The 13,186-nt window shown below is 37.2% G+C and overlaps 1 protein-coding gene across 7 annotated transcripts in view; it reads left to right on the top strand.

Moving 5' to 3' along the window:
* Positions 1-13,186, top strand: part of Rasal2 (RAS protein activator like 2) — a 247,682-nt gene that overhangs the window by 227,740 nt on the left and 6,756 nt on the right. For 5 of the 7 annotated variants that reach the window (XM_076941420.1, XM_076941418.1, XM_076941422.1 and 2 more), the window contains 4 exons: positions 5,084-5,218; positions 7,075-7,277; positions 8,652-8,739; positions 11,425-11,455. In XM_076941420.1, the coding sequence (XP_076797535.1) occupies positions 5,084-5,218; positions 7,075-7,277; positions 8,652-8,739; positions 11,425-11,455 (457 nt within the window). The remainder of the gene's footprint in view (positions 1-5,083; positions 5,219-7,074; positions 7,278-8,651; positions 8,740-11,424; positions 11,456-13,186) is intronic. The other 2 variants (XM_034513119.3, XM_034513118.3) reach the window with 1 other exon arrangement.

Genomic DNA, 13,186 nt, shown 5'->3' with positions numbered 1-13,186 from the left:
TCTTGCTGTTACCCGCCCAAGTACCCCTTGCAGTATATGAAATAAGCTTTTTGTTCAAAAAAGTGCTTTAAAATTTTCTCCTCCTCTTCCTTCCCATTTCTCTTTTCTCTATCATGGAGTCCTATCATGTAGCATTTGTGCTTATAATTCTTGTGCATTGCCCTGAGACCAATTGTTATTTACATTTTTCCTATAGAAAAATATGCCTGTCACACAAGCACTAAGGGTAAGGATTCCACAAGTGAGTAGAAGACTACCTAGATAGGCAGAGGTAGGAGAGGTATGTCATCGCCAATCAAATTTTAATTTTAATTTTTGTACATCTTTAATGAATGAGGGAATGGCTATATTGGCATGAACTTGGCACAACAACAGTGAGATGGCTTAGCACAGATTTAAATTTTTCATCTTCATTTATACCCTGCTGGTAGCAACCACTATCACAGAAGTTGAAGCCTGGTGTTTTCATTGCTCAAGTTCTTCAGTGAACTGAATTTTCTACAGTGACTTTTTCTACATAATAAGTAAAGGGTTTATTCTTTTGAACTTGTTATTACTCTTTCTCTTCTTATCTTTCCATTTCTTGTGTTTTTTCACCTCACATGAATCCTCTAGTTCTGTATAATCAGCACATTTTAAGGCAAATTCCTCCACATATTTTAATTGCAAATTGTGTTACGGAATTTTTTCTTTCTCCCAACCTAGAGGATTTTTTTTTTTTTTTTTTTTTTGTGGAGATTGCTCTGTAGGCAGCTATAATTATCAGTGGCTTTGTCCATGCAAATTCCATTTGTGTCTTAGCACAAAGGAGAGGCCTTTGTTGGCAGTGTGACTGCCTTCATTCAGTCTTTCAAATACTGAGTAGGAAGGAAATAAAATCCTAGTGAAATACTTGACTAAGAAACAATTCTTTTTCAGAAAATTTTGAATATTTTGACCACTGTGAGCAACTGTCTGGATTTCTTTTTTTCTCACTTCTTTTATTTTTTTTTTTTTACATAGCATGTATCTTGTACAAATAATAGACTTTATTTTAAATAGATGAGTCATTTAGACCTATTGTGTCAGAAATTTGAATTTGAAGAGGCCTTTTCAATAGACTTGTGACAAGCACTCGAGTGTCTGCTGTGGTTCTCACTTGTAGATTTGTGGAGACCTTTTCTACCCAGTCTCCTCAAGAATTCTCAGAGTTCACATACTTTGCTGTTGATACCAGACTGGTTGTTCATTTATGAGAACTTATTTCAGACTGTGAAGAAACTGAGACCAACAAGTGTTGTTTATATCTAGTAAACACCAGCAAGAAGCAGGGGAACTGGCCCATTCTCAGATATCCCAACAGAGCCAGACCGTGACTAACTGGTATGGAGGAAACTGTTGTGTCAGGCCCTTTTGCCCTAGAGCATTGTTTTTCCCAGGGAAAACCTACCCTGTATCAACTCAGAGGAGATTATAGGATACCCTCCTTTTCATGTTTTTTCACCCTTCATTTTTGTGCCGGCCTCTTAAAAGTTCAATAAATATAATTTTTTTCCTCAGGCTGTAGCTAAGCAAGATGAAATGTGAACCACTCCATTTCTTTGATTATGAATTAGAGATAATAACTTTTGTTACATATCCAGATTATAAAAAGGAGATGAGATGATTGTTAATGAAATGGCTTTAATGTTCTTCCAGAACACTAAAGGAAGAACAGTCTAAAGGAAGAACAGTACCCTTCTCTACACAGTGTAGTTTTTAATCAGTGAATTCTAAGGAGAACTCAGTGTTAATATATAAAATTTTATTGAGCATTTCTTGTACATTGACTTAGTCACTGTTATTCAGAAGAATTGTATGATTTTGTGGTTCTCTTAGTTTGGTGATGTAATTGAGAAGACCGCACACATGAGACAAAAAAAAAAAAAAAAAAAAAAAAAAAAACTGAATAAGTAAAATTAATTCGGTGGTTAAGAGCACTTACTGCTGCTCTTGCAGAGGACTCAGATTGGACTCCCAGCACCTTTGTGGCAGCTTTTAACAGCCTGTAACTCCAGTTCATGGGGATTCAGCCCCCTCTTTTTTGGCCTCTGAGAGCTCCTGCATACATACATGTGTTACACACAAACTTACAAAGGCAAACATACATACACATTAAATAAATAAATATTTCTTTAAAAAGAAAAACTGTAAAAAACAGATTTTTCATGTAGTATACATATTCTAATAGTTTTGACCCAAAATTACCTTTATTTTTCTCCCATTCTAGTATAATAACTACTTATAATTTCCTCACTATTATGGTTTTTAAAGGCTCTGACATAAACAGAAGGACTAAAGCTGATCTGACCCATCTTGTAAGTCTTATTTATCTTTTTTTTAACAGCTTACCCCAGAGTGAGATTCAACCACAAAACTAGGAAGGGCATTGAGATGTCCAGTTCATTTCACAGTCTGCCTCAGTTCAGTGGGTGTTAAATTAGTCCTAAAATACCACAGCAGCACCATCAGCAGTGGTATGAGCCAGTTCTCGCTTTTAAAATCTTCTCGTTACCCTTCAAAGCCAAGACCACCCGTGTTGTTTTTAAGATGTTTTTCAAGCTGAGATCTTCTTTCTTTGTATGTTCTTAGACACACCATTAGTTTAGAACTAAGGAGCTTTAAAGATAATGAAGTTATCCCTAACAAATGACAGGGAAAGAAAGTTTATTCAAGTAATATCTCATTAAACATTGAAAACAGGAAGCTGTTGGGTAGCTGCCTTAAGTAATACGTTCTTAACCGTGAGTTATTAGTTCAGATAATTACTTTATCTCAAACTGTTGTTGAATAGAAATCCTAGTCAAGCAGCTTCCATGTGCCCTAACTGTGCTAAAGTAATGTGATTGTAAAACCAAAGGGTCACTGTTGCCTTTAAATATTGATAATCTGTTAATCTTTGAGATTTGGTGCTACACTTTTTAGTTTTATAGCAGATAATTAAACCTGATGTTTCTGCTTCTCTCGGTCAGTACAGAAACGGCTCATTGCACTTTGCTTTTCACATCTGCCAGGCAGAGAGCTACACGTGGATTTTTGTATAAACTGCTTGCAATTTATGAAGTGTTCTCACTTTCTGTCTTGTTTTTCTTATAACTTGTTGTTTTATGACAGGGTCTCTCTATATAATTCTGGTTGTCCTAGAACTCACTATGTAGACAAGGCCATCCTCAAATCTACAAAGATGTCTGCTCTGTCTCCCAGTGCTGAGATTAGAAGCATATGACACCATGCCAAACTATCATAACGTTTTATATGAATAGTTCTTTCCTACATATGAATAGTGTATTCTTTAGTTCAGAGTTCCCAAAGTATGATGTTTAAAAATGAATTAAGTTTACAGAGGTATTTACTTAGTCATATAAATGATACATTTGAAAAATATAACCATTAATATCTGAATATATAAAAATTATATGGTATCAAATTCATGGGTCTACTCACATTGCTTAGCATAAGGACTTAGCTAACTATGAAAGGTTACATTTAAAGGAGATAAATGTAAGGTAGATAGAGCAAACACTGACACAAATAAGGTATAAGAATTTTAAGTACAAAGGGTACTGAAGTTTAACATGCAAATGTAAAAGGTGACTTTAGAGAGGGAATTTCTACATTCACACGTGTGTGTGTGTGTGTGTGTGTGTGTGTGTGTGTGTGTGTGTACTTATATAAACTTCATCCTTCCTCAGACATAAAGCCATTCTTACTGAGCCAAGTTCTTCAGACCTTTAAGACAGCCTGTATTAGTCTTGTGTAGATTTAGAAAGTCTCTTGCAATGTATCTCTGAGCTCTCTGCACACAGGTTTTTCATCTCACCTTCTAACCCTCACAGTCATAAAAATCCCCTTAAGTGTTTAACTGAGTTCTAGTCTAGAATGATATAAAGATTCTTAAAATCTATAGCTAGGCATGAGGGAGAAAATTCTCTTTAATTATGAAATTTAGGGTTGTTCCTGAAAATATAAATCCATTTTAATTATAAAAAGCTTGGAAAACATACAGACTTTTCTCACTCCTGCTCAACCTACAAATACACACACCTTCCTCCCCATCTTCCCTCACCCTCACACACACATGTAACATGTATACATTTGCTTCCTATCTCTGGCAGCTTAGAAACGAACACTCTTACGAAAGAACTTTTACATGTAGTGTCTTATAATCCTCAAAACTCCCTGTCAGACAATCGGGTAAGAAATGGGAATGTTGATGGTGGTGACATCTTCATTCAATAGATGAGGAAATGGAATTTAAGAGATTTAAGTACAGAGTTTTTAAATGCTAAGTGGCAGAGTTGTTTCTCAAGGGTAGAATTTTCTAACACTCTGTATATCTGTATTGAGAAAGGACCATTTATCTTGCTATCCTAACTAGATGGAAACATGCTCCTAGAGGCTTAGACTATTCTGGGAATTCATAGTTCGATCTTAGGTACTTCACAAACTTTCTTAAATAGTGCTGAGGCTATAGTTTAATGGTTGAACATTTGTCTAGAACATACACAGTGCTAAGTTCCATATCTAACACAGCTAAGTAAAGCACAGTCTCTTGAATGGTCCTAACACACTAGAAAGTCAGTGTTCTAGAAAAGTAATAAATATCACTTTTTCTCTTTCTCTAAATGGTTAATAGAAAAGCTCAGTATTGGCATTCTGATATGTACATCTGTGAACTTGCTTAGCATCAGCCAGTTTTTTGATCCATGGATATCTGGTTCAACAGACATCCCAGCACCCGAACATGCAACTTGACAAACTCTTGTTTGTTCTGTCATCATAACTGCAGCCAGGTAACATCACAGCTAACAACATTTGTTTGGCTGATCAACTTAGTAATGTTAAGGCTTTCTTTATAAGAAAAAAAAAAAAGAATGGTTCTTAAAAGTTATGTATGTGAATTCAGAGTCATTTGTCCTTATACAAATGCATATTCTCTGGCCCTGGCATTGATAGACTATTACTAAAACTGAAAGCATTTATTAAGAGTGATTATAGTTATATAATTGTCTTTAAGAAGCATAACTAGTGCTTTAGGAGATGGTAATAAAAATCTCTGACATAGGTTCAATCACCTGTGGACTCTGCCACAATGTCCCCAGTAGAAAGGACAGCAGCCTGGGTTCTGAACAATGGACAGTATGAAGAGGATGTGGAAGATACTGAACAAAATCAAGATGAAGCCAAGCATGCTGAAAAGGTAGAAGAACCTAATTTGTCTTTGTTGACAGCTGATATAGGTGATTTTAAAAAATAATTAATTACTTTAAAAAAAAAAAAAACCCTCTGGCCTGGGACTCACTGTGTAAGGCCTGCTGTCACTCTATTTCTCGTGTAAATCACTATCACATCTGTACAGCATTGGTCAGTGGTGTCTCCTTTTGTGCTGAAGAGAAGGGAGTAACAATTTTAAATTCAGATTACTTTGAATTTAAAAGGCACTCTGACATTTGTTTCTAATCATTTTAGATGAATGCTAACTATTTTTATAGACTTGGGTCTTCAAGTTCACAATTACTTTAGGACTCGACAATCTATATCTTGGAAACAATCAATTTATATTTTAGTTCTATTGGGGTTTTTACATTTTGTGAATAAAGACAACTTAGCTGTACAGATAAATTAAATGATATCTGTTGTTTGAGGGATTTCCTATACTATTTTGGAGGGTATATGGGTGAGTAGGTAGGTTGGATAGTTGGTGGGTTGGTTGGCTGGTTGGTTGGTTGGTTGGTTGGTTTTCTGAGACAGGATCTTATACATACCCCCATACTGGCCTCAAATTCACAGTCTTCTATCCTCTACCCCTGGAACTAAGGGTACCGTTTTAAAGAAAAACAGACCTAGAAAAAACTAAGCAGTAACCATAACATTTAATTGACCGTCAGAAATTAACGTTTTTTGTTAGAAAATCATCAATTGTGCCTAATAATGCAGCCCAACCTTTCAGAGCTGTCCTAAGGCTTTCAGCTTTGGCTTTCTACACTAGCCAGCAAAATTTAGAGCAGAGAAGTGGGTAAGCAGTAGCTAGTTGTCTTTTCGCCAATTAATGTAATTTCACCAATATAATAATTAATGATTAATTATTATAAGTTGTATTTTACAAAACCCCATATATATGTTTACTAATGACATAATCAGTTTACTAATGACAATACATATATTTACTAATGACATAATCGGTTTACTAATGACAATACATATGTTTACTAATGACATACACTGGTTTACTAATGACAGTAATAAGTAGCCCATCCATGAAGAATCTCATGATTCCTGCCTTGCCCAGACAGTTTGACTTTTAATCGCACTAACAGCCCCATCCACAGGAGCCACATGAAGGACCAGGTAACCATGAATTACAGAATTTGTAGAAGACTAGTGAAAACATACATGGATTCCAGCAGGTGGTACCAGATCGGGCTGATGAAGCCACATCGTGGAAATAGGACAAGAGATAAGATTAATTTCTCCTTGAGAAGAGGCAGCCCCTTGTCAGTGCTTATGACCTAAATATTTCACCCTCTTATAATTAAGGGGAAAGCAGTAATAACCTATTCTGTCATGAAATTGCATTAACTGATTTAATGGCTTAACAGAAATGTTGCTTTGCTCTGAGTTGTCTAAAGGGGAAGTTCTAGTGGAGTAAAGTTAGTCTAATGAGCCCAGTGTCAGAAACCCTACAGTACAAGTGATAACATGGAAGTCTTTCTCTTGTAGACAGCTAGCTTTTAGCTTAAGTCATTTGTCAGGCTTCTAACTCTTTAATCATTTTCTCTTTCTTTCTCCTTTCCATTTGTTACCATTACAAATTGAACATGGCTTGCCACAACTGATGGTTTAGTGTGAAGAATAGTATATAAATCTGTAGAATTTATAATGACAAATTAAGATTTAAAATGTAATTTTAGACACGGCAATGCTGCCTTAACATTTATGCCAGCTGACAGTTTTAAATAACCCAGGTAGTAGCAAGAGCATGGCAGGTCAGACAGCATCTACCATGTCACCTGGGGTTCTGCATTCCTGTCATTCATGCATTTCCCCTTTTGCCAGTATGAACAAGAAATTAGCAAACTGAAGGAGCGCCTGCGAGTGTCCAGCCGGCGGCTGGAGGAATATGAGCGCCGGCTACTGGTGCAGGAGCAGCAGATGCAGAAGCTGCTGCTGGAGTACAAGGCCCGGCTGGAGGACAGTGAAGAGCGGCTCCGCAGACAGCAGGAGGAGAAGGACAGCCAGATGAAAAGCATCATCAGCAGGTTAGAAGACCACCTGCTATCTGATTGGCTCTAGTTAGGTACAAAGAGATGAAAAGATAATCCAAATACTTTCAAAAGAATCCTTGGAAAAAAATTTTCATCTATGTCTATAAATATATTTTGTAGTACTCAGTACAAATGTAATGACTGTGTCTCTCAGGTATTAACCCAGATGAGTTCTAGTACACTTACTATGAAGATAAAGTAGGGCCTTTTTTTTTTAACCATAACAATATTAGAGGGAAAAAAGAGGGAGAAACTAGAAATTTACTTGAAGTTTTAGATGAAGATTGGGTTTTCAAAATCTACAATATCTAAGATTTAACTCAATTTTCTCAAGACAAATCCAAAAACAAAGCAGTCTCACTGAATGTCTTTAGGGCCGGATGACCAAAAAGTGCCATAGATGCCAAAAAAGGAAAGTAAAGAAGAAATCCATTTATCTGTATTTGCAGAGCACTCACTATGGGCCAAGTACTTTTCTAATCACTTTGTAAATAGTACTTTGTTTTATCTTCATCTGGTCTGTAAACCAGCTATTGTTATCACTTATTTATAGATAGAAAAATTTATCAACACTTGCATACCCAAGGTAACATAGTCAGTGAAGACCTAGGATTTGAGCCAGGCATCAGACTTCAGACTCATAACCACTAGCTTTGATAACACCACATGCTATGGACAAAGTAAGAGAACATAAAAACGGTTGCTGTTTGAGTAGCCTGGAAATAAGTGACCTCATCCTGAGAGCCATAGGACTAGAACTGAGGAATTTGGCATAAGTGGATTGAGATGTAAGCAGGAAATGAAAAACAAGATCTACAAGAATACCATGTAGGAAGTATAGTGGACAAGGGAGGAGGGAGACAGGATGGTAACTATAGTATAACTTGAGAGGAGGAGTAGATGGTTTGCAGCCAGGCATGGTGGTGCTTGCCCATACAAACTCCAACATTTAGGAGATAGAGATAGGAGTACCAAGAGTTTAAAGCCAGCATCAGCTTCATAGCAAGCTTAAGGCTAGTCTGAGCTATATGAAATACTCTCAATAATAACTTAAAAAGTAGATAGCCTTTTTTTGTTTAGTTCGTTTTGTTCATTAGCTATTTTAAGATGTTTGCTAAGGGAATGGTCTAATAGGAAAAAGATTATTACTAGAATACTCTTCTTACGAAAATGTAATGTTATGACCCAAGCACAGGTTAAAGACTCAATTTAGAATGTCTTCTTTCAAGGACAGATAGAGAAGAAAGAAAAGGTTCTTAAAATAAAAGAAGTCTTTTGTTGGGAAACACAAGTTTTAAGTTTCTCATTCTCTGTGTTGCCTAGCCCTGTCTTTGGAAATATTGATACCTTCTTCCTACCACATTCTAGACTAATGGCTGTGGAAGAGGAATTAAAGAAGGATCATGCTGAGATGCAAGCAGTTATTGATGCAAAGCAGAAAATAATTGATGCACAGGTAAGCAGGCCCTGAACTTAGTAGAAAACACTTGTTTTAATAGCTTTTACTTTCTGATTTCCCATCGTTGCAAATGGCAAATCAGTAGAAAACAAGATACTGGAAATTTCTTAGCATTATCCTTTGAATATTGAATGAGTTTCCATATGACCTCCATATTGATATAGCATTAATATTAGCAGTAAAGTACTGTGTATTTAGTGTAGGTGTTTGACAAGTCTTAGTGTAGTACATGATGAAGTTGGTTTCCTTCCTTAAGGAAAGGAGGACATTTTCTAAGAAGGTAACTGTAGAAAAGTGCACTGCATGTATCTGGGTTGTGACCTCCACTAACCATTGCTTGGCTGTGTTCTTCAGGGTCTTGTCAATCACGTCCACTGCCATCAACACCTAGTTGCAGCAAAGGAATTACAGAGGAAAAGTGAGGTTGTAGAAGACAGCTTTCCTTGTTCTCCTTTTGATTCAGGGTTTCGAATTGCTGCTTGGAATGTGCTTGGCTGCCCTCCTTTGTTGGTGCTATGCTTAGAGAGCCTCTGGATAAAACTTTATTTAAAAAAATATTGATAAAATGAGAGCCTAGGTTTCTGTTGATGATAACTTACATATACCTAGTAGTATGATGAGCTCCAAGAGCCAGCCCTTCACAAGGACACACAACAGTGATCAGAGCAAAGTCTAGGATGTATGAAATATTTCCAATTCCTTGTTGCTTTATCACTGTAGAGTATGGTTTATTTCTTATGTGTAAATAAGTTGCAAAAGGCAATTACACTTTTGATAGTGGTCCATGTAACCACATTGAGCATATCACCTCTCTGGGGACAACTAGCCGAGTTTGCATCTCTCATCATTATGCTATGAAATAATAATGAGAGCATCCTACTTCTTAGTATCTCTTAGAGCCCCCAGTATTCTTACACATGCACTTCAACAAGCAAGTTTCCTTATGAGCACAGTGTAAAATGGGGTTTCTTTTTTAAACTGGGAGCATAGCCGTGGGAAGAATGCTTCCCAGGCTTCATCTGTCTTGAAGCACACTAGGCTTACAAGCTAGTTGTGAGTTGTAATGCTTTCTTACATGCATAGCTCCCAAAGTGTTTTAGACTCAAATTCTGGATATTTTGACCTCTTTTGAGCCAGAGAAATATATGCTATGATTACTTTACTCGCCCTTCTTACTCTTTTATTCTTTCTAGGTATTCCCAAGGTAAATTAGGGAAGAACAAGGCCATTTTGCTACATTATCGTATTTTTTCAAAAAATCACTCCTTAAGCTTAAGAGAAACAGTATAGATAAAGATGGAAATTTCCTAAAGAAAACTAGTGCTGAAAAGTTTTCCCTTTGGATTCTCAGTGTAACAATGTGAAGCAGTGTGAGCCTTATTAGTAATCACACAGAGATCTTAGTGCTGAAATAGAACAGATTTCGGCCAATGTAATGCGGTCAGTCTTAAGCAGAGGGAACTTGCCAGCAGCACAATATGGCTCTATGTATGCTGGCTGACAGGACAGCTCCATCACTAGTTTCTAGGGAGTTTCTACTTCACCTGTCCCCAGTTTTGATCTAAGTATAAATCAGAAGTTGTGTGTAGTCAATAAAGGTGAAATCCAGGAAGGGAATTTGATTGACCAGGAGTCAAAAGCTCTCAGAGGCGTAAACAATGGTAACCTTGGAGCTCAGTCAGTCAGATTTATGGTCTGGCCGATGGCAGTTTGGTTATCCGGTAGCTTGGTTTTCTGGTCTGTTTCCATTGAGCCAAGGCACCTTCCATAAACCAATGCTCTCACTGACTGCATACCCATGAAGACCACTCTGAACTAATGGGTCAGAACATTCTGGATTTGCTTAAATGTGATATGCTTCCCACTAAAGCATAGGCTTTATTATAGTATAAATCCCTCAATGAAAGCTAATATAGATCTATAAAGAATACTCAGACTGGACCACATTTGAAAAGTACTACATAACCCATAAATACCAATGCAGTTCAAAATATAATAATGTCTTAAAAGGGAGCATTCTCAATCCAACCTATTGGCTTATTTTGGTATATAGAATCATAGACTACCAAGCCTGTACATACTTAATTATTCTTGTAATGAATGACTTTTTATCAGATTCTTTTCTGTAAGAACAGATCTTACCTTTTAAATGATTGTTGGAGCAGAGTAGCCCTCTTGGCTTCATTTCTTAAAAGATGACATGTTTGGGAATAATAGTCTACCTGGGGGGCAATCTATAATTTTATGTCCCAGGCTTGTGTTTTAGTGCCAATAATAGTAAAAAATTATCTCTAAAATGGAAAGTTACTTTCTTTGTGCTAGGATTAATTCTATCATTTATCAGAATGCTAACACTCAGGTACCCAGGAGTGGTTTTCATCTCTCTCAGCAGCCCCTGCTCCTTGTCGGGGAGTTCAGCTTCTCTGTTTCCTCCAGTCAGTTCAGGCTGTAAAGCACAGGCCCTTTCTAGCAGAACTGCAAATGGCTAAGTGGCAGAATCAGTCCTGAACCTCACAGCTCAGACCTGGGGTCACAGTGATGGCACCAAAGACTCTTTATATGAAGTGTGGCACCTTTCATCCTGTGACTAGATGGAGAACAGAGAAGGGCTTCTTCCTATGAGAAACAAAGCAGCTGCCTAGTTACTATTGCAAGTGATATCTCCACTGTGTTAAATTACAGGTCATAAATGGAAATGAGATTATTCAAACAGGCAAGTAAACCCTGTCCGTTCTCTAGCTGAGCAGTTCCCAGCCCTGGCCAGTGCACTGGCCTCCTACACATTCCAGCTCCTGGAACTCCTGTGTTAGGTCCTTCCTGTCAGGAATGTTGGATTGCTTTGCATTCTGATCCAGGCAGAATCAAATGTCATAGCTACTTGGGCCAACTGAGCTTTAGTTTCCTGTTTGAGGTTGTTTTTGGTTTCAGGGGGAGGGTATTTTTTATTCCATCAATTTCTGTTTCATTTTGAAAGTTGGCCGTGGGAAAAACTACAAAGGGAGTTTCTCTGCTTAGAAACTTTCAGCTATCTAGTGAAGAAGATTGTTTGGTATCAGTTATTTGCAGGTAATATATAATTGCAATCTTCTCAGGCTCTTTTTTGACCCTTTATGATTAAACTTGGTTTTTAAAGGAGCTGGGGGATTGTCTTGTTTTGATTTTGTGAATGCTTGATTTTTTTATGAACCCGGAGAACAATGTTTTCCTTAGTATTGGGGCCTTATCATTTGTCCCAGTACTGAAGTAATTTTCCTTGCCTATTCTAAAAAATTACTAGTCATGGTACAACTTTTTATTTATATAATACACAAGAAATTTGATACTGACAAAAAACAAAACAAATATTTATTTAAAATTTAAATAACCATTTATTCCACTTAGGAGTGATTATGTACTATGAAGAGGGGCATTATGGAATCTACCTCTTGTTTTTTAACCTGCCCTTACTGTCTTTGAAAAGACCTGTATATGTTCTCCCAGTAAGTTCCACTAGCTATAATTTTTAAGTAATTACTATTTTTTAAAAGCATAACAAATCTGTCTTTGAGTTTCTCCTATTCTTGAAACAAGTCATCTTTGGTTTTTATTTTGTTGTTGTTGTTTTTGGGTTTTTTTTTGGTTTTTTAGACAAGGTTTTTTTCTGTGTATTCTTGGCTGTCCTAGAACCCAGTCTGTAGACCAGACTGGCCTCAAATTCACAGAGATCCACCTGCCTCTGCTTCCTGAGTACTGAGATTAAAGGTGTGTGCATCCACCACCTCCTAGCCACATGTCACCTTTTTAAAAAACTACCTTATATAGTAAGTGGATAGTTGATAATACTAGTTCTGTCTGTCTTACCACCTGAGTTTTGCACCAGAGAATGGGAATTATTTTAAGGATTAGCAATAGTTGGGGTATTTTTTCCATACATTTAAACTGAGACCACCAACCCCTACTGCCTTAAAGACAACTTCCTGTTTGCAACAAAGTAAGAGATAGATAAAGGCAAGCATTGCTTGATGCTGTAGTCACCTATAGCTTTACCCAGACTCCCTCACCACCACCACAACAACCACCACCAGCCACCCCACTCCACTGAACATCAGTAGGCTTGCTCTTGACAGCTCATGTACCAGCTGCATAGTACAAGGTCCCCAGCCCTCTGTAGCTTCTGCTTCCATAGCAGGAGCAGCACCAAGCTTCAACCCTCTTGCCACTCTCTGATCCTTACCATGACTAAACCATGTCATATGTCTTCCTGGGTAAACTCAGAGACTTCCAGAAGAGAGAGCTTCATTTGGTGTTAGGGTTGATCCTCGTGGGCCATTTTCTTTTCAATTTGTGAGGATAGGACAAGGTTGTCTTTCTCTGTCTTTATTTTCTGAAAAATAGTAATTCCTGTTTGTTGTTCAAGTCCTAGGATATAAAGATTAAAGTCTCCTAATTTTTGTGAGCCTGATGA

Source organism: Arvicanthis niloticus, chromosome 10, assembly GCF_011762505.2.
Source record: "Arvicanthis niloticus isolate mArvNil1 chromosome 10, mArvNil1.pat.X, whole genome shotgun sequence".
Classification (NCBI taxonomy): Eukaryota; Metazoa; Chordata; class Mammalia; order Rodentia; family Muridae; genus Arvicanthis; species Arvicanthis niloticus.
This window is presented reverse-complemented; position numbering and strand designations above follow the sequence as displayed.